Genomic DNA, 26,430 nt, shown 5'->3' with positions numbered 1-26,430 from the left:
AAAGAATTTTGATTAATACTAGCATCCTATTGAAAGTCTTGTCCAAAAATAGTACGACTGTTACCATTCACAAAAATGTATAGTTCTCAGATTTTTTTTATGCATGAAGAGAAGAACATTTACAGGGTGAAAGGAAATATTAGGCTTGATCTAAAAATGCCAAAATTTTAACCAGCAAATCAATAAATGAGCTAGAAAAAATCATGATTTTTTTTTGCCCTGGTAGCTTGCACCTAGAGTTTTTTATTTTAAATTTTGAATTATTTTTTTTACAAAGAACTTTTTAAGCTAAAATTTCATGTAAATTGTCTATTAAAGGATGAAGGATTTCCCACCCCTTAACAGTCTATGTTGTTTGATTACTTTCTCAATTAATTAAAACAGCATTTTTGCAACTCCAGAGCTTGAATACGCTACCTTGCAGTGGTTAACAGTACTAAAGAAAAAGTAAAACATCCCATTCCGCGTGTTTTCTTTGGGGTAAATTAGAGGCTTCTTACAGTTTATGGTGTAATGTAATTTCAGAAGAATAGAAAAGAAAGCGTCCCACAAACACATTGAAAAATTACTGCCATTCATGAAGCATGATACAATTTATAAGTTATGGCATTTGTTTGCTTTGCCTTTTTCATTCGCCATTAGACAGTGGCTGCAGCACCCCCTATAGTTTATTGGAGTTGCGAATATAGGGGATTCTATTTTAATGGAAAATCCTAGGTTCACTCAATTCAAGTCCTCAGCTAAAGAGCAAAATATGTTACTTGAGGCCACGAATTTGATAAGGAATTTTCAAACGTAACAAAACTGCCATTCTGTAATGCTCAGGAGCCCCTTAGTACTGTAGCTCTGCAAGTTAGTAAAAGTTAGTCTAATTAGTTTAAACTAACTTTTAGCAAATCAGTAAAAGTTAGTTTAAATCCGTGAAACTGGTGCTTTTTGTTCCAAACGGAACTCTTAACGCGTTTTTCATCTGATTCTTTCTAATTGACAATTTAAATCTTAGCGAATTTAATAATATTGACAAGCAATCTTCAGGGGTTGGTGAGCACTAGCAAACAGGGGGCAGAGCCCCCTAGTTTTTGGTTGAATAAATATTTGAAATATGGCATCCTTTTATAGTTTCTGATATTAATTTAAAAAGTTTGCCATGTACTAGGTGCCCCATTCCTCGCTGATACAGAAAATTCCTTTTCACAGTGTCAATAATTGTTCATGTACCAAAACTCCATATTTATCAGCATGACCCCCCCCCCCAAATTGCTAGTCTATATTCGCCCCTGAATGTAATGCCTAACTTTGATAAAAGCTTTGTAAATGCATTGGAAAAGAAAACAGCCGTTTGGACCCATGGATTATTCCAAGCCAGGACAAAAACTTCAAACTGCCGTCCTTACCCCTCTTCTTTCAAGCCTATATTGAGTTTCAAGGAGAAAAATTTCAAAAATGTGGGAAATTTTCCACTTCTAGAAGTTGCCATGGGGGGGGGGCAAAAGGCCCCAATTATCCCCCCCCCTCCCAGGTCTGACACTGACATCACCTCCGTATCTATCCTTGTTGCCAAGATATGAAGAGCACACAGCTCCCTGGTATGTTCTGACGGAGTCATGAGTTAGGGATTGGATTGTTAAGTCTACAGTTTATAATTTGCTTCATTAATCTTCTTTTTCTGTTATCTGTTTATTTATTTGACTGGTTATTTTGTTATCATAATTGTAATTTTATTTCAGAACTATTCTTTACATTTTTCCAGATTTTTGCTACAATGGAAAAGGAAAAATCAAGACGTAATGGCTTAATGGAATTTTTACACAAGTGCATTTAAATGGCAAAAGCAAGTGGAAGGCTTCTTTTTCTTTTTTTATGGTTTTAAAACTCACTTGTGTATTTTAAGATCATTTCCAATGTTGTAGCCAGAAAATGATGGCAACTTAAAGGTTGATTTTAAAAAAAGATTTTTTGGTAATAAAACTTTTAATAATTAAATGTGATTCTCATTTTTTTAAATAATTGCTCTTTAAAGTCTGATAAAAAAATATTTTGACTTAGTGTGATTCAGTAAAATTTGTTTCAGAGCCACCATGTGTTTTAAGTTATTGCTGTACTGCATATTGGTGCAAAAACTGATGTTGAAACGGTCATTTTACAGACATTCATCTTACAGATACCCACACTTTTAACAAGTCTCACCAAATTCGGTGTCTTATTTTTGTCACCGAGTTGGTGATAGAAGCTTGGTGATCAAAATTATTTGCCCTCATATCCTCATTATCCAAATATAAGGTCTGCCAAAATTTCAAGAAAAGACGCCAAATTTAGCAAGTTTCAGTGAGTAACAAGAGATTTCTTTCACATACTTTGCAGATGGATGTCCTGCCATATGCAGACTGAAATCCGTGGTCTGGTACCTTAAATTTTTTCTTGCCAACACTTTAAATTTGGCGCTTTTCTTCAACAGGCTTTAAGATCTTATATCACGATAACGAAGGCACAAAGGCAAATAGTTTTTTGCATCAGAAAAATGTTTCAATCTGCTCTTTCGATTCCACTTATTTCAATAGTTTTCATTGTTACGCTATTCATATTGTCCTGTCCCCTGGTTTATAGCTAAAAACATTTCTTCCCACTAAATTTAGTTAGAAAATGTATTACAGTCGAATCCCGACTTACGCGAGGGATTCGTTCCAAGACTCCTCACGTAAGTCGAAATTTTGCATTGTGGAAAAACATATGCATACAAATTTTTTAGAAGCACACTAAATTCTTTTAAACACTTATAAACACTCCTCAAACTGCTTTAAAGCATTCCTCAACTATACAGTGCAGTTTCCTACACAAAGAATTAAACTTCTACTGTATGTAAGAAAGGTAAAACTGTTCAACATGAAATACTTTAAGATGCATAAAATAAATGATCAATGGGGGCGAAAGACATAAAAAAAAAAAAAAAAAAAAAACACGGTACACACAGTATGTAGTAGTAATAAAATGCTGCACTATAATAGTGCTGTACAACAGATACAGTAGCAATATTTATGAGTTAAAAAATTAAGATGAGGATGATTTATGCTCCATGGGGGGGGGGGATCAGATCGTTATTCTTAATACATTTTTAAATACGGTTGCTTTACCTTTTCTGTTATAACTTTTCAATTTGTAGCAACAGCCCTTCTTCCTGATCTATTGAATCCGCAATACAAGAACAGCTTCCATTTTCATTATTTACTTTGCTTAGACTCTGCAAGCTTCAATATTGAAACTAAGTTCTGAACTTCTATGGATATCCTTTTGTTTTGACTTTTAATTGTACATATGGAATATTCACTCATACTTATTGTCGCGCTACCGTCAACGTTTTTCTTTTTTTTTTAAATCAGAAGCTTTCTTTTCTTCCTATCTTTACGAACTTCCGATGAAGGTACCACTAAGGTACCATTATATTTCATCAACTTTAGATTAGTTTGGTGTGGCAACTTTCCAGGGGCGGCTCGTCATTATGGGCAGGGTGGGCCCGGCCCACCCAAAAAAATTGTAATTAATAAAATACATTATTAACAAAAATATGGTTTTGTGTTCCAGTTTAAAAAAGCAAAAAGTATGGCGACAAGAGATTTCCAACATCTAGCCCCCCCCCCCCCTCCCCGAATATCTATAAACATAACCAGAAAGTTTTTAAATCCCAGTAATTTTAGCGCTGTGCACAGCTTTGAGAACTGTGGGCTCGCTCGAAGCTGCCCCCGAAACTAAGAACCACGCCTCTGCCCTTAGCCAATCGCAAGGACTGAATCAGAAAGCGAAAAACGGCGGGTGACAACACCCGAAGGAATTCATTGCAACTCAAGGGTGGGCAAAATTCGCCGAGCCCGAACGAAATCGTAGTTGTCTATAGCGGTTTGGAGGGAAGAGTAGAGGTCAGCGAGGAAGAGTAGCAACTTCGCTCAATAGAGTAACATGTAAAAGGGCAGAGAATCAGCTGCCCCCTGCCCATGTTTCAGGGAAAACCTTTTATCATACCGTTCCGCTTCTGTTTTTTTTTAGTCTTAATTTTTTTCCTCTTCAACAGCTATTACTACATATAGCATGGAAATTGCCGGTTTCACGAGATTCAGTGCATTTGTGTTACAACGCATACATAACTATTTGTTTGTTTTTGGGGTTGGAGATGCTTATTCTCAATTTCTGTGTAAGGACTTTCGAATAGTAGAGCAGTCCGGTAGTCTGACCGCACCGGCCAAAAAAAAAAAAAAAAAATGACTGGTCCTCAGATTTTTTGGTGGTCGCCCACGCAAAAAAAAAAAAAAAAAAAAAAGAAAACTTTATAATACCTAATGATAATATTATCGAACACTAAATCTTTTACGTCAGTTTTGAGATTAATTTTCATAATTTTCTATGATTTCTCAGCAACTTTTTTTTTACTTATGTCCATTTTTTTTTACCATAGTTACTTCTTGTCGTAACATTTAAATATTTGTATAACAGTTATTTAATAGAGTTTTATTTCTGTATTTACTTATTCATTTATTATTATTATTACTTTTTAAAAAGGAGGGGGGGGGGACTTCAGCCGTTCGTAAATTTTTTTACTAGTTTTTAACGGTTCGCGAACATTTTTTTTTTTACAAGTTTAAAAAAAAAAAACAGCACAGGTCCGCGTGAATTTTTTTTCTTTTTTTAAAGCTTTTGCAGGTCCGAATGTCCAAAAAAAAAAAAAAAATCGAGAGACGCTGTAGAAATAATATTGTGGTTTTTCAGCTGATCGCAGTTCTATTGGTACGTGTACCTTAACTTTTTTTTCTATCATATAGGTATAATTTTGCCATTAGTTAAAATATTTAAGATCCTTTCAAGTTATTGTGTCCATAACTAGTCGATTAAATATTTTGTTAAGGGTACATGTGTGACCGTAATTAATTTTTCAGCCACTCTTACTCAAAATTATTTAATGATGATGATAAAACAAAAGTTAAATTTGAAAGTTGATAAGTAAAAAATGCAGCAATAGAAATATTCTGTTCATTTCTTTTATATTATTTTTGTTGTTGTTCAGACAGTTTAGACGCGATTTGTCAGTTATCCATGTTTTAGTTTTAAGGTTGCTTGAATTGTTAAGTCCAGATGCTTATATTGTAATTAAAGTATTTTTGTAAATATTGTTGCATACCTTTTTATGCCTGTCCTGAAAATAATTTAATTCACCTAGCAATTCCGTTTTTTGCGGGGGTGTTTTTAGTGGTAAGGAACGCAAATATTTTTCAATTTCGAAGCCTTTTGTTTTCTTTTTTTTTTTTTTTTTCATTCTTACATGAAAGTGTTATCTTCTAGAAGTAACCAGAAACAATGGCCCAGCTAAGTTTCAATTATTTTACTCATAAATAAAAAATAAAATAAAAAATGCCTTGTTCAAGGAAATAAAAAAGAAAAAACTTTTAATATTAAAAAATTGAGGTCAATTTAATATCAAAGTAATAATTTTGTTAGTTGTGCAAATAATCAGCTGTTTTAATGATTAGTGGGAATATAATATTAAGCTCTCTTAATTAAAGTACGGCTTAATTAGTAGTTTCAAATGTATGTTAAAAAACAGTATTTAGTAGATTTGAGGATATACTGGCAATTTATAATTTTGGTAGAATGCCTATTATTGATGTATTCCCCCCCATCAGTTATTTTCACCTCAGAAATAATGACATTGATATGGTCTGTCACGGAGGTGGGGATCTTTCCATTAATATAAACCTAATTGATACATTTTTCATGGGAAATTATTTTTTCTTCGTTGCTACAATCTGCCCATGTTAAGCATATGAAAACAAGTTCACTTCTTTTTTTACATAAATTTACATCCCTGAAATTCAAGTTCACGGAGGTGAGAAGTCAGAATAACCATACCAAGTTTTTGAAGCAAAATCTATCTTTTTGTTTTTCGACAAAAATCTCACAACTTCAACTATGGCTGAAAATAAACAAGGGGACTCCCTTGTATCATGGAAAATAAAATTTGATGCCATTACTGCGACGTGTTAATGAGGGATGGCATTTTGTGTTTAAGTAACAGAGGTGAGAATTTACTATGACCCCTTGTCCTACTAAAACGAACTAAAAATCAATATTAAAAAATTAAATATACTTAAACAATCAGTATTTGAGAAACTTGTGAAAGGAACAATAAATAAATAAGTATATACTTTTAATTAAACACGTTATTAAGCAACAAAAACAGTCACACAAGTTGTGTGACATGCCATGGAGGTGAGAATTCACATGTTGTGAACCAAAAATTTTCTAAAATAAAAAATATTATTAAAAAATTGTTAGCAGATTTAAATAGATATATTTTTGATGAAATTAAAAACCATTGTTAAATGAATTGTTCCCTAAAGTTTTTACTGTAAAAGCCCTGTGACAGAAAAGTTCCTTTTTGAAGAATGACTCATAAACATAACTGCTGGCCCTCCCACTAAATTAAGGCACGAGCCGCCACTGCAACTTTCGCTGTCACGCTGTCAGCGATGCTTAAAGCGATGTAATAACATTCACGAAATCAATATTTAGTATCCAATAACGATATTCCTTCCAAAAAAATTCTTGTTGTGGACGAAAACTTCGCGTTAACTCTAAAATTCGTTACTCGTGAAAAATTCGCGATATAGCCATTTCGCGTAGGTCGAATCGCATTGTAGCGGGAGTCGACTGTATCACTATTCGATCAAATGTGAATGTCTTTTGAAGTTCTTTTGTGTGGAACAAAATCGTGGAATGAATGCTACAAATAAGTAAACTACAATTTAGTTTTTTTTTTTTTTTTTTCCCAAGCTGTTACGTGGGATAAACTCGGCAAATTAATGCTTTTCCCCCGATTTTGAAGAATGCAAAGACTTAAAATATTAAAAATATTATAAGTGGCGCAGCTACAGTTTCTGGCGCCCGGGGAGGTTCCCCTATTTGCCGCCCTTTCATGGAGACATATCTAATGCATTTTAGATTAAACCTTCGAAAATTATTAAACTTAAAACTGAAAACTTCATTTGAGGAAGAAAAGGGTAACTAATTTAACTCGTATTCTTCCTACAAAAAAAGGGGGGGGGGATGTTCTAGGAATTTCTCAAAGCATCATCCAAAAAATATTGTTTTGATGCCATATTTTTTAATTTTATGTAAGAAGTGCATTATTTACGAAAATTTGTTGTCAACAAATATGAAGTGAGGATTCAAATGTTATAGTAATAAAAAAAAAAAAAATAACAGCAAGAAACCTGATACATCTATTGAATAGTCACTAAGCGTGGAACTTATTTTCGTGCACAAAATTCCTGCAGTTGAAAATACTCTCTGAATTCACGCAGCCGGTGATACTCTGCTTCAAGTCCCTCATCTTCAAATAATTGTCTCTTACGTGCTGGTTTTGCATACATCTTCTTTTCTTCTTTTTTTTTATGTGTGTATGTGTGTGTTTGTATGTTTCTTTTGTAGTGAGTGATAATATAAACATCATCTTCAACATTTTCCTCTTTATCAGGATAGGTTTGTGTTTGCTTTTTATTAACGCTTTGGTTGGTTTGAAATTTACGATAAATTTAACTAAACTTAATCTCTTTTTTTTTGTTAGTTTTTTTTTTTTTTCGTTTTCTCATTAAAATTATTGATATTGAATGCACAAATACATTCATAACTACACTTGAGATTAACTTTTTCAATAGAGCAAGTGAGTGGTAAAGGACTCAGTGGAAAAATTAAAACATGGTGCACATAGATGCATGAAAATGCATTTCATCACACCATAGCTAGTGATGAAAACATAATTTTGTAATCTTTCCGCTACTTTCATTCATTGGTATTATTAATTTGTACTTTTGAAGCAAAATGTACCTAAACGATAATTTGATTTTGGTACTGTCTCATTAAAAACGATATATACATTGAAAATAACAGTAGATATCTAATAAGTTAAATTGAAAACTGTTGAATTAAAAGATATTTATTATTTTCAGCAAATACTGGTATTACAAAATTGTAAAATAGCTCAAAATACCGGAATATAACGGTATTACTGTCACTAGTTCTTAGGTATATATCGTCGCCTCAGAGCAACAGTAAGATATCTAATTCCAGAACTAACATAAGATTTCTTACTGTCGCTCTGAGGCGACGATATGCACGTGCAGGCAGGCCGAAAAAATACGGCATTCATTCGGGGGCGAGTAAAATAGACGTTTAGGGTGAAATTAAGTCGGGGAAAAAATTGATTTCAACGCTTGCTTTTCTTCGTAAAAGGAAGTAAAAATAAAGATTACAAACTAGGAAATTATAATTTATGCATTTTTAATATCTGGACGCTATATATTCAGTTCTTTTCTGTAAAAAAAAAAAAAAAAAATTAAATTGTCTTGCAACGCTCTCATTTGTTTCGTATTTATTTTTTAACATAGAAATTTAAACTGGCAGACGGGTACACTATTTGCTCTGAGACTATTTTTATAACTTTTTTTTTTTTTTGGAACATTGATATAAAATCAAATATACACCCTATGGAAACAAATTTCTAAACTGTCTGTTTTCAGAAGTGGTGGAATTGTTACAAAAAAGCAAGTTTTTTCTTCCTACTTGATGGAGAAATCTTGAAGTAGGACAAGGCTTTTGACTGCCAAAGGCTAGTGGTGAAATCAACCGTTGCATAATATAATTTTGGAACTAAACTGCTGCCGGTAGCAACCACTTTCATTATCTTTTAACAGAGTGTTGATTATGTTTAGTCGGGAAGTATTAGTTTTCATATCTAACGCCACGCACCGAGTTCGGCGGGGAAATCAAGATACGGACTGTTGCAAACCCAGAATGAAAGCAGGCGGAAACAATTGAAAAAATACATGTTAATGTATTCTTATACTGTTTTGAGAAATACAGGCACCTGTTGTGTTGAAGTCTGCCGCAGTTTTACTGTTGATTACATCAACTTAAAATCTTCATGATTTATTATTTTCGTGTTTTAATTTAGTTATTTTGATAGTTTCATTTTTTTTTTACTTTTTGCACATTTCCATTTTCAGCTTATGTTTTAATGAGAATATTTGATTCCTAAAAAATGCAAATTAGATGAATGCAATTAGTGTTACTGATGCGGTAATTAATTGCACCACAATGCTCTCAAAATGGCATTTTTTTCTCAAATTGCGCCGTCAATTTTCGACTTTGTTCCTGTTTTCTTCCTGATATCGTGGTTCGTAACGAATCTTTTTTCTGCGTAATTGTTTCACACCGCTCAAATTAACTAGCCTCCCACCCCCCGTCCCCGGATTACTATCAAGGGGTGCTCACCCACAAAAAAATGAAAAAAAAAAAAACTAAAGCAGCCCCATCCCTAAAAACTTCAATGGCGCAGCCTGCACCATGACCCCCCCCCCCCCCCCGCCCATTGTGGGCGCCTCTGCTATCACGTCCTAAGGCAGCTTTCATGTTTTCAGTAATAGAAAACGAAATTGCTATCAAAGAGTTGATAGTTTACGCTTGTTTTAAAATATTTACAGACAAATTTCTTCTTACTTTGTCCCCCCTCCCCTTTTTTTCCCCCCACCATTGATCAAAATTCGTATCTTCAGATTTCTTGTACTCGAAGATCGGACAGTAAAGAAATCAAAGGTGCTCATTGCATTAAGTACACTTAAGTTTTGTTTCATTTTAATTTATGAAGATTAAATTAATTCATTTATGTAATTTTCGTGAACGTGATTTTGAATGTGTTAATAGCAAACTATTTCCAGTGTCGTATTTTTCGGTACACAATTTAAAAAGGATTAATACAGAAACGCTTATTTTTAGCGATTTGTAAAATAAAATACAAACAAACTTTCTACAATGATTTCTCGAGTCATTTCTTGCATTTTGAAATTTCTACAGTTTTTCCGGTTAGTGCAGTGACCGTACCAAGTATATTTTTAACATCTACTTCCGCTGCCAACTAGTACCTACTTCCTATGATTCAAATTAATGATCTTATTTTTGAAATAATTTTCCTATTGAGATTAATTCGCTTATTTTCTGTGAAAAATATGCGCAGAAACACAAATCATTTTTTTTTTTTAAGTCAATTCATTAGTTGAACCAAGTACCATTAAATAAAGGGGGGCCTCCTGCAACAAAATCTGTAGGGGCTCCAGCAGTGTATATTTGCAACGTTAATAAGTCTTGGTGCTAGTTAGGCACTATAGTGCTAGTTTTTTTTTTTTTTTCAATTTCTTGGGCCGGTGGGCCTTTAAGGACGTGCCCCACACCCCGCACTGCTGGTATGCAGATCCGGCCTGATTTGGAGACAACTAATATAAATGCGATGAGAAACTTTTTTTGGGCAAGAAATGATGTTATTCAACATGATTTAGAAAAATTCTTTAATGAAAGTCAACGTGCAAGGGGGACATGAAACCCTCCAATGATACATGCCCATAGCGGCACTAGTTTACCCCCCCCCCCCAGTTTCCCCGACCCCCTTTTCCTACGTACATCGAAAGGTAAGATTGAAATTGAAAAACGGGGGTGAGGGGACACTAAGTCCTGCTACAGAGGCGGCGACTGGGGCTTATAAGTGCGGGGCCAATTTTTTTTTTAGGAAGTTGAACACTATTTTAGGCTATTTGAGTGATAAAGAGGGGAGGGGGGCTTCTGATGTTCTGACGCGTAAATGTTTTGGAATTGTAGTTTTTAAAACGCCGTTTCAGTATAGTTTTGTCAACGTTTGGGGAACGGAGAGGAGTTTCAAGGGTTTTTCCATGTAATTTTTTTTATTTTATTTTGATACAGTCTAGTTAATATCAGGGTTCGGAAATATCATGATATTTTCAAAAATATTCGATATTTTGATATATATCTGATATTTTCAATAAGCACAAACTAAAGTCTTCCAAATAGTAAATGCATCCTTAAATCACTCTTTATTTTCTTATTATTATAATTACAATATGTATACTTAAAATTAAGGCTTCTTTCATTATTAATATCTAATATTTAATTTTAAATTTCTATCAATTTTAATGGAGTTATTTAGCATTAGCTGTTTTATTCATTTTTCTTCTGTTAGCTACTTTTACAGTTATATGATTCAAAAATAAAATATACAAATACATTAGTCCGTGAACAGTCATAACACATTCTGTTTTTTCTGAGCAATGTTTAACATTTAACTAGGCACTTTTAATATGAAGTAAAATTGTTGCAATGCACACTAATTTCATGAATATAAAATACAAGTAAAATAGGAGTATTATATTATTTTATTATATTAATGATGCATTAATACATCATAAAAATATAGTACATAACTTTTTGGTTATTTTTGATTATAAATGAACAATTTTACTATGATTAATATACTTTTCATATTGAAAATACCGTAGTTGAAAAAATAAATATGGAAAATATCAAAATATCGTGACATTTTCAAAATAAATATCGGATATATATCATGATATATATCGTGATATATATCGACTGATATATTTGGCGAACCCTGATTAATAATAATAATTTTTATATAAAAAAAAACGAGGAAGTAAGGACTTTGGTAATGTAAGGGTAAGGAAAGTTCTTCGCGTGAAAAAAAATCTTAACCTGACGTCTTAAAGACACAAATTAAAGCCATCTTTAGCTAACTTAGAACAATGGGTTTGGGGTTCTCTCCCAGAAATTTTGCATAGTTTAAAGCGTTTTTTAAACGTCTCTTAAAACCTTATTTCAGACTCTTTTTTTTTTTTTTGACTTAAGGAGGAACGAAAGGGTTCGGAGGTTCGCCCAGTATTTTTTTTTTTTTTTTTTGAACTAATGAAATCCTAAGAACTTAGTCTTGAACTTCCTTTGGGGACTTCAGCAAAAAATCTCCGGATTTTATTTTTTTTTTCTAAATTGTCGTCTTAAAAACGCAGTTTTACGCTAACTAGGAGGATTTTCATCTTGAATTTATTCCCCTCATACTGGAGTCTTTATAACGCAAATTTAGGTCATCTTTGAATTGAATTTAAAGGAAAAAGGGAGTGCGTTTGGGGATTTTCTGCGAAAATTTTTCAAAATTAAAAATTTAAAACTGAAATTTTAAAAAATATTTGGTGATGCCAATGCTTGAGTAATCTCACTCAGAATGTTTTGAAATTAAAATATGAACATTTAGACGATCTTTGATGATGAAAAAAGTGCGGGGGCAGCCCCCCCCCCCTCTCCCGAATCGCCGCCACTGGCTCCTACAGCAACAATGCTAAAACAATTACAAAACTGCCTTCTTGAATTTTCAAACTAAATAATTACAAATGCTTTCAGAGTCGTTTTTTGTTTAAGCTTTCAACAGTTTAAAAAATGTTATCACATCGAATTTTCCTTATTTTGTTCCTCGAAGTGCTATGAAAAACATATCGGATATATAGAAACATCTTATCAAAACAGGAGCACCTTCATTCAGACGAAAATTTAATATCGCTTGATCTGATGGCTGAGTGCCAAAAGAAACCTAACAGAATATGAATGTTATCTAGGTAGATGCCCTTCAATTCACAGGTTGTTTACGTCATCTTGAGACAGCTGTTAAATCGAAAAAGCCTTCCCTCGTGCGTCGTTCTGCTTCGTCACGTGTTCCTATTATTGCGCATTATGACCAACACGTATGCTGCGTTTAGTCTGGTTTTGAAACTACTGGGTGGATTGCGAAATTGAACATACCAGCTGTGACAGTTATCTATTTTCTCCCTCTTTCTTTCTTTTTTTTTTTTAAATTATTCTGTAGAATCTCATTGCGATTCAGAGCCGATGAATATTTTAACGACTGAAAAAAACCCATTTATCAGAATTTGTATGCGAATGAACTGTTTGTTTTGAATAAATTATAACTATTTTCGTCATTAATAACAGTTGGAGGATCTACAATTTGAGCAATTACTATCAAGACAACATTTTCGATGTGATTAGGATTTTCCTAACGACAGCTGTTATATTTCAGACCTTCAAGTAATCTCGTTTTCAATTTTGTGTGTTTAATGAAAGAATGTATTGAGGCACGCAGATATAATAGATAACATAAACCAGCGTTTCTCAACCTTTTTTGACCCGCGGACCGGTAAAAATATGTCGAAAAAAAAAAACGTGAACCTGTAATACATTTTTTTCTCAAAAAAAAAAAAAAAACGAAACTCAAGTAGTTTTGATATGATTTATTTGCAATAATATTAAAACACAAATTATTATACTTAAGTAAATACACTTAGGGGAAAAGATATGAAATAAAATGTTATTATTATATTATTTTTATTTTATTTTGTTTGTTTATTTGTTTTCAATTCAACAACGAAAAGCTTTTTAACGGGATTGGGGGAAAAACCTCCAAGGGCCGGTGTCGGTCTGGCGGACCAGCGGTTGAAAATCGCCGACATTAACAAAGGTAGCAGCTATATTTTATACTAGTGGTACCCGCACGGCTTTGCCCGTAATAGAAAAATTAAAAGGTCTTTTGGTTCGCCTGTACACTTACAAATAATGTGTGGTAAATTTTCTCGCCAATTGGCTTGTGCCCATGTTACGGTTCCACGTTATGATAATTTCGTAATTTACTCGTCCATCTTATGATAATTTTGTTCTTAAAATTGGAATAGAAAAAGAGCCACATCGAATTTTCGAAAAATCGCTTCGAGGTGCACACCCCCATGCTACAAACTAACTTTGTGCCAAATTTCAAGAAAATCGGCCGAACGGTCGCGCTATGCGCGTCACAGACATCCAGACATCCTCCGAACAGAGACTTTCAGCTTTATTATTAGAAAATATAATATATTATAATAATAATAAAGAATAAAAGATAGAGATAGTTTCATTTCTATGGGTTGTCGAAATCTTTCCCTTTTTCAACTGAACAGTTTTCACAAAGTAGCTCGTTTTCGTTGCAGGGGTGCCTATTCCCCTCCAAGAGCGATAGCGTTCCCTTTTAATGCTACTGCACGCTGTTTTCCCCGCATCGATACTGCATTAGCAACAAAACAACTTTTACAGAATCTATTTCCAGAATTTACATGCTAGAGTCCTGTCGTAGCGTGGGTCCACGCATTAAAAACAAAGGCTTTCGAAAATAGTACTTAAATTAATATATTCATATAATTAAATTCCACATCAGCATATGAAACCATATAATGAGGACTTTATTCGAAATGTTCAAATGTTGGGGTAATTTAAATTATATTTCTCGTAATTCCAACTTCCAATGCATCGACAAAACGTTTTTTGAATAATAGAGTTTTCCATTCGGGACAAAATATCAAATGTTTTCATATTGTATACTTGAAGTGACATAACCAATTATGACTCCCATGAATTAACTAATAATTTTGAAGGAAAAGAAACTCAAAAAATAATATTTAATAAATATTTCAATGATGTTTTATGCTCTGCGCAAGGTTTGAATATTTATTTGGAATTGGATTACAAAAATTCTCTTCATATACCTGTACCTCAGAACTAGACTAACGTAATTCACACAATCGCTATCGCTACTAGAAAGGGAAAACGTTTGTCACAGGCGCATGCAAAGATGGGATACGAGTTCTTTTAAAACTGGTACAACTGTGTTTTTTTTTTTTTTTTAAAGAATTACGCCCACATGGCTCAATGCGGAGTAGGATCTACATACAGTGCTCAAATAAACAGAAAATCGAAATTTTGAGCTTACGACATTCAGGCTCTTAGGTACAGATATTAGTACGTTGCTAACTATTTTTAAAGTAATCATTTTCATAAATAAACAAGAATTTAATTCACTTTTTATGGAATAATAAATGACTAGTCATCTGCATAATTCCCCCCCCCCCCTCTATTTGACAATAATTTAGTTGGGGTTAAGGCTTCCTAATTCCGGTTCCTGGGAGCAACTCTTTATGATAAAAGGCTTCTTTTTTTTCTTCTTGAAACTGCACATTGCATCAGCGTTCTTTTATTTTGTGCTAGTACGCATTTTCATTCTTCATTAACGAAAACTTCGGCTTTAACTTCATGTCAACCTATAATGATTTTTTAACCCTGGGTGCACAAGTTTTGCACACCAGGCGTGAAGAAATAATTTCAAGTTCGTCAACTGATAAACAGATGTTCTTAGGAAACGTTGAGATGAACGTTCAGAGAACTTTTATGATATTTGTACATGAAACAGGTGTATTTAATTAGTTGATTTGATGCTAGAAAGGGAAGCTTGCAAAAGAGCCTGAATAAACGATTCAATATTTATGCCTTGAAGACATTGTATTAATTCAGATTTGTGTTACTGTATGAATAAGGCTTTTGGAATTTCTCGAAAGTTTGTTGGTAATTGCACAGAATAAGACTTCTTAGAGATCTAATTTTTAAAGGATTTTTTCTCGGTTGTTGTTTTGAATCATCTGTCTGTATTAATGTTTGAATATTAGTATTCAGTTTCTTATACATATATAGTTTACTTTACTTGTACTTTAATATGAGCCAAAAGATGCCATTAAAGGGCTATTATTTATATTGATATAATCAGTATTTTAATTTCATAAATATTACTTGTATACCTACAATAGGGTGGTTCACAAACCTCTTTTCAAAAAAAAAAAAAAAAAAATATTTCTTTCTTTTTTGCCCTACAGATTAGAACACCCCCAGTTTTTGTACTCATATAAAGATATGGCACTCGTACTTCAAATAGTTGTCAAATTTTGGTGATTTGTTAGTATTTCATATCATTGTACGCGAATTTTCTAGAAGTTTTTAATTGAAGTCAAACTATTTAAGCTCACATCAAATGTAATTTTTATACTTACGATATTTTCTAACTGAATTTACAGTTTCAGCTTCGTTACATATTTTTGTTTGTGAGACTTTTTGTTGTCTCAGTAGGGATGACATTTCGATTTTCTTCAACAACTTGTAAAAGAAACTGCTTATCCACATTATTATTTTTTCAATTTTGTTAGATTCTTGAAGTAGCTGAACACTACTTTCAGCAGTGTCCTTCACTATTCTTGTTAATGACTAGCTGCGCTGCTCGGTGTTGCACGGTCTACCGCGAGAATAAAAGTTGTGTCAAGTGACGCATTTTCAACAATTCGAGTTAAATAAAAAAAATATAAAAAATTACTCTCAACGTGTAGAAAAGAGCAATTTTGTGACCTAAAATTTAAATTTAGGCCTTTTTGTAAAGCTCTAGACTAGGAATTCTGAATAGTGGCCACTGACTACCAGATTTTAATAAATGGTAGCCACTTTTGACGTTTGGTATGGTAGCCATTCAAAAACATATATATATTCAGCGCAAAAAATAAATAACCTCAATGGGGGAAATCTCCGATTTACGTTGCTAAGGTGGAGTCAACTGATGCGCTGAACATCTCAGGATTGGAAGCGTGTTGTCGCAGCACAATATACGATATGAATGTTTACAAACAAAGAAACAAATGGTGGCTACTTTTTGCCATTAAGTCTTGAGTTTTGACCTTTTTCAATGAAATGGTTGTCTGTTGGTGACTGGCGATCGCTAATCTAGAGATTTACCTCTTTATTTCTTGAAAATTCCAAAAATTCAGTCATTGCTTTTAATAGATGTAAACAGTTCATTTCACGGATTTTCTGCTGAAAACTTACTTGGGAGGGGGTTTTCCCCCATAGTGGGAAAACTAAATTTGGATCAATCTTAATTTTGCCGAAATTATTCAAGCTCAAGGGCCACATTAATCATGCGACATTAAAGCTGAGGATTTTATGTATCTTCAAAATCCACCGACTAGAGTCGAGTTTGAACTCGTTCCGTTGGGAATGAGAGGCCAAAGCCAAACCACTACTCCACTCTGTTAGTACAAAAGGGAAATGCATAAAGTAAAGATGAAAACAATAGAAAAGTACTTTAGAACGATGAAAGGAACATTTTAGTACCTAGGCATCATAGTTTGATGCCAAGCGTTACAGGAAAAACAGTTCGAACCGAGAATTTCGATAGAAATCACGCTAGAGGTGTGCGAAGCAGCCCCCCCCCCCCATGTCTGGATTTGGAGGCCAATCAATATCGCCATGTGCATTTGGCATTTTATTTTTGACATCAATTCATAGCATCGCTTCCGTTTTATAATGGAAACTATACCTTCCTCGCGTCAGTGATGGTTTTACATATTCATGAGCTTGACGCAATTCATTTTTGGGGGCCCCTTAGAGACTAACAGAGCTACGTTTGCTTAGTTTTTATGTGTCTTTTTGGACACTACCTCACACTCACTCAAAAGAAGTGTAACTTCAAAATATCTCCAATCGGATTTTTTGTGAAGCGGTTAAACTCATGATGCAACTTTTAAAATGCTGATAGATCATTTAATAATATAAACTAAGATCACGTTTCAGTCAAGAATTCTAAATCTTATCGTAAGATATGTTTCAAGGTTATTTTTAACGGAGCAGAGGTTCGAATTAATCGTTCGTGAAATATCCTTACCACAGTAGAAAATGAAACCGGACATAAATTCAGTCAACCTTCTCTTTGAAGCAAGGGCCTTCAGAAAAAGCATTACTATCTTATTCTTAAAAGCATAGGAAGAGGCATTGGCGGCTGATGCATTAAAAACGGGGCGGAAGGGGAGGGGGGTCGAAGAAGGTTCGGGGAGGGACACGTTATGTGGGCGGTGCACCTGTTTTTTTTTTTTTTTTTTGAAAAAATAAAAAGTGGGCAATTGAATTTTAATGACATTTTGATTGAATGACGTTCTTTAAATAATTCGGGACATGATCTCAAAAATGGGGCCACAAGTAGACTCCTTCCTTCCCCACATTCAAAGTTTCCTTTTAATTTTTATGAAATTATAACAAGAGAAAAATACAAAACACACACACTTGTTAAATAAATTCTCCTTTCTTTGCACATGTAAATCGATCAATTTATTTATTTTTTAATCGATCCTTGGTTTTGAAGTGAGAGAAAGAAAGGAAAGGAACTTAGAAATGTGGTGCGGCAAAGCTCCTTTACCGCAAATGAGGCGGCAGTTTGAAACTCCGTACGAACCGCCTATGGGAAGAGGGATGTGATTTGGGGTTAGTCTGCTTTTCTACAAAAAAATTATGAAACTAAAATGTTTTAATCTTTTTTACCCCAGGGCTGAACCACATATACTAAGACAGGGGTTGCCTAAGGGCAAGGGTGCACCCCCCCCCCCAAATGTCGCAAAGACCCCCCTAAAAAGCGAGAGCCCCCCTCCAAAAAGTGAAAAATACCCCTCAAAACACCCCCCCTAAAAATTTCACTGGCGCAGTCTGCTCCATTGACCCCCCCCCCCAGGTGGGCACCCTGTACTAAGAGAATTCTCATGAGCCAGCCAGAATACATAGAATATTTTAGAATATTTTAATGTTTTCTGGAAAGCATGAGAAAATAAAGAAATATTCTTTCCATGGATTATTGTTGTCATTGACTTGATGCTTATTCGATTAACGAGAAGTTTGCATCTTTTTCCCGTAACTCCGGAATTGTTAGATCTCTTGAATCTCCCCGTGAACATCGGGGACGCACCGATGGGTGCTCACTACATGACCTCCAAAAATTTTGCTTATTCGGCCAATTTTGTCTGACGATTCAGCAAATTTAAGACAGCATAACAAAAATTGCATTTCTTTGAGCAGTCAAGATAGAAGATTGCCTGTTGATTTCACCTCAGCCAGGCTAACCGATTTTTATTGTCTTTTTGACGTTCTAGTATTTTTGTGAGTTTGAGCTTATTAGATTTTGTATAATACGCATGTAAACTCTTGAATAAACACTCTTTTATACTGAAATCATCATTTTCAAGTCGGTTAAATTAAGAAGGCTAATTAGATCCCATGGGTTTCTGACATGAGTATAAAATTACACCACATAGAGTGCAATTGCAGCTCTTGCTCAAAGTTATTGACTCGGGCCTTTTAGAGTAATTGACCTAAAACTTTGATTATTTTTGTTTCAAATTATTAACTTTGAGACCGTGTAATTTAAAAAGTTCATAAGTTGCCATGGGTTTCTAACCTGGACCTTAAATTACTCACATGGACTATAACTACAGCTGTATCACAAATTTATTGACTCGTCACTTTTAGAGTTATTGAACCTGTAATTTGACCAACAACTTTGATCAGGCCCGCGCCGAGCCTGATCGGCGCCGTCGTGAAAAAGTCTTTTGAACGCCTTATGCAGTGGCGATCGATATATAATTCACACCTGGAGTAAGGTTTTGTAGACAAATAATGTATGAAAAATACGTTTGACATTTAATTTAGTTAGAAAACAGTGTGCAAATATTCAACTTTGGAATAAGGTGTAGGTTTTTACTTCATATCTGAAAGTTATTTCGTGTTCAGTAGCTCCTTTACTATGGCAATGCGTTTAGGAAAAAGAAATATCTTAAATGAAAGTTAACGCCACTCTAAAATATCTCTATTTGATGAATAATTAATCAAACTTTCATGCCTGTCAAACCATGACAACAGAATACTGATTATATTTCTAAATTGAAGTAGAAGGTATTCCATCTTAAAACTGAAATCGGTAAATCTGTCCCGGTAAAACCAATATAACTCTGTACGGAATTGTTAAAAAGGCATTGAGTTTAATATCTAAAACAAAGACATTGTCCAGAGAGCTCTTTTTTTTTAATTTAATGCACAAATAGATGAAGAAAATAGGAGGAGGGGGGGGGGAATCGAGTAATTATGGTCTCGTTAGTTTTCGAAACTAAAAGTTAAACTAGTTATTATCTACTCTACAATATATTAATATTGCGCACAAGTGTGCAAATGTGCTTACCTTTTTTTTTTTAATGTATGAAAACGTGAAGCAATCGAATTACCACCAACGAAAGTTAAAATTACGAAAGTACATGTCGCAGAAATTATAATACAACATAGTCACTACAGGAACAAAATGGGGAATTCTTGCGCCTCGTATGCTCTACTTTGTGTACTAGACATACCGAAATAGCATTCATAGCTCTACTTCTTAGGAAGAAAACTGCTAATGTATGCATTAATTGGCCTCGTTTTTTCAGAGCAAAAGATTGCGTTTTTTAATAGTATATTTAGACACAACAAGGCAATACATAATTTGTTCTGTTTTTAGATAGGCAGGGAGACGGATTGTTTGTTTCAATGAGCAGTATGGTTTCACCGTCACCCTTTGATGTAATGCAAAGTTATTATTATTTTTTTGGCTGAAGAATTCCTCCCTCCGATTTGGAGCATTTTTGATTGGTAGTGCTCCGCGCCTTTTTGATTCTAGCGCCGTCGTGCTTGCACGACCTTGCACATAGGGACGGCGCGGCACTGACTTTGATACAGTTTAACTACTAAAGCAAAGGGTAACTCACGATGTTTTCTGTTTTTCTAAGAACTATACTATGGTGAGTAATTCATCCTATACTTATTTCTGAGGGTCACTAACGGCTTTGGCAGATATCCGGACACAAACAAGGCAAAAAAAGTAACGAAAATAGCATTTTCAAATGACTTTTACCCCTGAAGCCAATGTACCTAGTGTAAAGTAGTAGTATTCCTATTTTAAAAAAAATGGCATGGGACATTCATTGCTTTTGGAGCAAAACGATCATATATTTAGGACTATATATTCATGACCTTTAACTTTGACCTCTACTCAAGAGCCAACAAGTTAAATTTGAGGGGAAAAAAGCTTCACTTTTACTTATGACAATACTACTAATATATCCTGAAAGTTTTAGGGAAGTTGAAAGTGTCAACCATCAGACTCCTGTAGACTTTGTCCAGCTTTAAAAAAAAAAAAAAAAAAAAAAAACAGTCAAAACTGTCTTCCAAAACTGCCACTCCATCCCAGTGGTTTAGAAACCTACCCCTATGCACCCTTTTCTCAGGTCAGAAGCAACATCAACAAGGTTCTCTATCTAGTGGAGTTGGCAGACGAGTTTAATAAAAAAAAAACGCACCTGGGTTTTAATCCTGATCAGGACCTGGATAATACTCTGATGATTCTAGCACCTATTCCCATCATGTGTTTCAGTGATTCGGATCCCACTTTCAAGACCTACACCTTCACCTACGTTAATTCATAAGGCCACTTAGTACTTGCTTTATTTAGCCGAATATAACTGCACTACATGGTTGGTTATCAGGTTACAATAAAAGTAAAAGGCAAGGGTTTCTTTTCAGGGAGAAATTCATTCCTTATTTTTTTTTCCCTCAATGCCACACTTCTGCCTGAACTTTCTGACATCGTCCTCGTTCGGCCCTGAGGCTGTCGAATTATAGATAGAAAAAGATTAAAAAGGGGGGAGTGAGTGAAAAATATTAGAATAATATGTCATGGTAAAGGAAGAAAAGTATGTGCACCTAAATTGAGGAGTAAGGGATTAAGCACCCCCTCAAACCCAATTGTCTCCAGAAATCTTTAGCAGAAGATGCTAATTCTTCTAAATCTTCTGATAATTATTTTTACTTCACCAATTTTACTTTGAATATATTTTACAGCATTCTGCCCCCCTCTGACGCTCAAGTTTTCAGATTTACAGCAATCACAATTCACAAATCTAAGATATCAGATTTGTGCCTGCATCATGATTTTTAACTTTATTCATTCCAATGTTTGCTTTAGTCATATAATTTGGAAAGTAACCATTCTTTCCCCTTCACAATGACCAGAATTTCCCAATGCAAATCATAAATTTTAAAAATTTCTTAAAAAAGTACTGTAATTTATTCCAACCCCACTTCACTAATAATTGGTAGTATAACAGCTAAACAACTGAAGACAAAGGGGGAGGAAGTTCATTGTGCCTTATTTTTAAGTGAAAATTGGCTCAAAATTTGCCTAATTTCTACCTAAGTACATTTTTTGATTTAATAACTTAATTACTTATATTTTACATCGTGCCTTTGGAAACCACTTCCTCTTTTCAACCAACCTCAACTAGGAAGTATGCAAAATATTCACAACCTAACTCCATGCATCAAAAATGTCTTTAGATGTCTCATGTTTGTGCTTTTCTTTTTATGTCCCTAAAAGATCCATCTCGGTATAGCATGCAGCAAGAGACAGCTACCGCTATCAACATAGACTTTTTCTTGACGCTTCATTTTCATTCCTTTGATGGTGCTGATGAAATTTCTTACCATCTTACCCATCTCTCCGCTGTTATCACTTAGATTTCCTGCAAAGTGGTTAAAATGTGAATGTATGAATTGAGGCACTTATTAAGGCAACTTTTGAAGTCGACTTTATAAAGTTTTGAGTAAAATGCATTTAAAGATAAAGTCCTTGGTTGATTTCCATTGAAAACTTTTCCTAAATCATGCTGTATAGCTGCACCTACCAAGGCTACTAGTACAATCTCTTGTCCCATTGCAGAGGAAAGTGACCCTTATGTTTTGTACTAGTGATCTCCAAAATTTCAAATTTTGCACTTACGTCCCTTTGCTTCTCACTGCCTCAGTTGAACCTTAGAACTCATGGAAGAGCTGAAATTTTAATTCCTGTAGCTTGTTCTCAAAGACTGATTTGTAGTTTGGATTTTACTCATCAGTCAGAAACTTTATTGCTACAATATTTAAGATTACTCTGGTTACTTTTTCTGCAACTATCATCCGTTATAAAAAAGTTTCCCTCTTAAAGAGGTTTTCTACTGTTGTGGTCCTAAAGACTATTTTAGCTCAACCATTGGTAAGGTTGAAAATTTGCCGAAGAGAAATTTAAAACACTGCCCTTCTTCTCAAATTGCTTCATCAGGCATCACTTGCCTCAAGTTTTCTGCCTACTTTACAGTACAATATACTCTCGATATCACGAATTCGAAGGGATGGTAAAAAACAATCGAGATATCGAGTTTTTGAGATAACAAGGTCATAATCATAATAGAATAATATTCTAAAAATTAGTCACAATAGTTAAAAATAAGTGGAAACATCTAATGAAAGTTGAGAAGAAATCTTACTACAACAACAAAAATTTTAATTTTTAAAATGAGCCAAAAATAATAGAGAAAAAAGATTTAAAAAGAACGCTCTAGTGAAGTAGCAAAATGAAGTGATTTACCATGATTAAACTTATCAAAGATTTGAAAAGTTGCAGAACTGTCTCAAACCAGTTTCGAGCGGCCCGGAAAAAAAGAAATTGGACAAAGGATTGCACCACTTGAACAAGGTTTCCTGTTCATCTCCCCTTTTTACGGAGGTGGAAATAGAGTCAAAAGATCCAACAAAATGGTCTGAGAAGGGGGCGAAAAGTTTTAGGTAGGTTTTTTTGGCTTCTCAGGACTTACATTTTCTGATACCTCCGGTGTCTAGAATGAAAGTGACAGTAGATAAACGTCTCCGAATCATTCATAACACCTGAGAGGAATTACAAAGGGTGTGCGAAATTTTTGGAAACACTCCTTGAGTTGCTTCAAGACAATAAACTGCAGTTTTTCCATTAAAATTACATTTGACTTCGAAACATGTTCACCATAAGGTTTTGATTAAAACTCTTCACCATAAGAATGAAAGATAATATTAGATAAATGCAAAAAATCAAGGGAAACAATAATTCTTTGTCACATCAAGGTTTTTGAGACATTGAAGTTTGAAATATCGAGAGTATACTGTATGCATCATATTTTTGCTTTTGTTTAAATTTTGATAGTAGCAATTTTTTGAAAATCTTGAAATGATGATCTTTACAAATAATAAAGCTGAAAGTCTCTCTGTCCGGAGGATGTCTGTAGGATGTCTGGATCTTTGCGACGAGCATAGCGCCTAGACCGTTTGGCCGATTTTCATGAAATTTGGCAAAGTTAGTTTGTAGCATGGGGGTGTGCACCTCGAAGCGATTTTTCGAAAATTCAATGTGGTTCTTTTTCTATTCCAATTTTAAGAACAAAAATATCATAAGATGGACGAGTAAATTACGAAATTATCATAACGTGGAACCGTAACATTGGTACAAGCCAATTGGCGAGAAAATTCACCATACATTATTTGTAAATATACAGGCGAACCAAAAGACCTTTTGATTTTTCTATTACGGGCAAAGCCTTGCGGGTACCACTAGTAAAAAATAAAAGTCATTTTCAGATTCAGCAGGAAAAATAATAAAAAAAAACACAACCACTTCAAAATTGGGCTAGTTAATAACTGCTGATATTTCCCCACAGCACAGACACCATGTTTATAGATTATTTTAAAAGTAAATTGTTTATAGACAGCATAGTGTGAGTTCAAAAATGGTGAATGATCAGAGATTGAAATAAATGAGAATTGTTTGGAAGTATAAAATATTTATTTCAATTTTAAATCATATACAAAAATACAATAATTTCATTTTTCAATTTTAGTTCTACAAGATAAATATTTCTTGTATAATTTTGTCGATACATGCACTTTTTAAGGATACAAGAGCGAAACTTCGTGAAAGACTAAGTATGCAAAAAATATCCTAGTAAAACATTAAAATATATCAAATCAACAGGTGCAATTCACTTAACGTTTCAGCAAAAACATGCAACTTTCTAACATAGATTTTGCAGACATTCAAAAAAGAAAATAAATTTTACATTATTACAAAAAATAAACAAATTTAGTGGCATTCAAACTTACCCATTTGAATTTACCTCTATTTCACAACAATTCCTTTTCTAATCAGAACAATGGTTGTAATGGTTTTACCAGGGTTTGCCAATATATATCATTCGATATATATATTGATATATATCAGATATTTATTTTGAAAATATCACGATTTTTTGATATTTTCGATATTTATTTTTTAACTATAGTATTTTCAATACAAAAAGTATAATAATATCAATAATCATAGTAATATCGTTCATTTATTAAAAATAACCAAACAGTCATGTACTATATTTTTATGATGAATTAATACATCATTAATATAACAAAGTAATATAATATTCCTTCTTTACTTGTATTTTATATTCATAAAATTTTTAGTAATGTAGCAATTTTAATACAGTAAAATCCCTCCAATGCGGGCACCAATGGGACAAATTTTTTTTGTCCAAAATAGAGAGGTGTCCGCAGGACAGGGGTTTAATAATGTTATTTGCATTGGAACTGGGGAAAGAAAAATTGTCCGCATAAGAGGGGTGTCCGACTTTGAGGCGTGTCCGTTAGGAGAGGTTTTACTGTATATATTAAAAGTGAAAATTTAAATATTAAACATAGCTCAGAAAAAAAAGAAAATGTCTCATGACTGTGCACCAACTAATGCATATTATTTATTTCTGAATCATATAACTGCAAAAGTAACTAACAGAAGCAAAAAGAGTAAAACAGCTAATGCTAAATTAACTCCATTAAAAGTGATAGATATGTAAAATGAAATATTAGACATAAATAATGAAAGAAACCTTAATTTGAAGTCTACATATTGTAATTATAATGTAAGAAAATAAAGAGTGATTTGAGGATGCATTTATTATTTTTGAGACTTTAGTTTGTGCTAATTGAAAATATCGGATATATATCAAAATATCGGATCTTTTCGAACCCTGGATTTTACATACATTAAAGTTAATGATTCATTTCATTCAGAAAAATTGCACAAAACAATTCATAAAAATAAATTGAATTCTAGCACATACATTTTAACTGCACAATTTTTACAGTAACATATAAAATCAAAAAATTCATTTCAACTTTAAGTGCAACTATGAAAATAGATTTGCATATTTTTTCTCTATATTAACAGGGAAAGGCACATCCCCATAATTGTTCCATATTCTATATTCTGCAGATTGAATGCTGCGATCTGCAACACAAAGTAAATTACAAAATGTAGTCTAAAACATTACATTAATATAAATTGAGAAATAAATAAAAATGTATAAATACCTATGATTACTTTTGCCTTTGAATTTTTAATGTTAACTGTTTTTGGATCAATATTGCATCCACTAAGTGTAGAATTACTTTGTCTAAAATTTATCTGGAAAAAATATTTCAAATCACCAATGAATATTATTGCAAAATATAATGTACAGCAATTTTACATTAATTTCAGTATCACTTTCTTTAAAATTAAAAAACAAATGAACACTTATTAAAGTAATACAAAATTAGTAAGGACATAAGCTATTTAAATTTAGAGGGATACTAGCTGTACCCACACGGCCATGCCTGTGCTAAGAATATAAAGGAAGTCCGTTGAATAAAAAAATCCACTCCCCTCCCCGCTGTGAAACGTCCAGTGGTAGTGGCCGCACTTCAGAAAACCACCCAATTAGCGAGTGAAACGAACTCTGGCCGATAAGCAATTGCGATTAAAAATCACGGTACATCTAGGACAAAAAGGAATTCCCACATCCCGTATGAAAAAGGAAACTCCCCAGCAGAAAAACAACACAATTAAAAAACTCCGTACATCTAGTACAAAAAGGAAATCCTGCACCCTGTATGAAAAATTTAACTATAGAAAAGCTATCATCTGAG

At 33.6% G+C, this 26,430-nt stretch overlaps 2 protein-coding genes across 3 annotated transcripts in view; both read right to left on the bottom strand.

The window, feature by feature from the left end:
• Nucleotides 1-26,430, bottom strand: part of LOC129222294 (uncharacterized) — a 249,548-nt gene that overhangs the window by 112,834 nt on the left and 110,284 nt on the right. The window lies entirely within an intron of this gene.
• The window catches only part of LOC129222295 (AP-5 complex subunit mu-1-like), a 63,372-nt gene continuing 61,738 nt past the window's right edge, over nt 24,797-26,430 (bottom strand). For both annotated transcript variants that reach the window (XM_054856781.1, XM_054856782.1), the window contains 2 exons: nt 25,834-25,927; nt 24,797-25,750 (listed from right to left, as the gene is read on the bottom strand). In XM_054856781.1, the coding sequence (XP_054712756.1) occupies nt 25,650-25,750; nt 25,834-25,927 (195 nt within the window). In that variant the 3' untranslated portion in view covers nt 24,797-25,649. The remainder of the gene's footprint in view (nt 25,751-25,833; nt 25,928-26,430) is intronic.

Source organism: Uloborus diversus, chromosome 5 (assembly GCF_026930045.1).
Source record: "Uloborus diversus isolate 005 chromosome 5, Udiv.v.3.1, whole genome shotgun sequence".
In the NCBI taxonomy this organism is placed as follows: Eukaryota; Metazoa; Arthropoda; class Arachnida; order Araneae; family Uloboridae; genus Uloborus; species Uloborus diversus.
The sequence above is the reverse complement of the archived record's forward strand: the minus strand, read 5'-3'. Positions and strand labels throughout refer to the sequence as shown.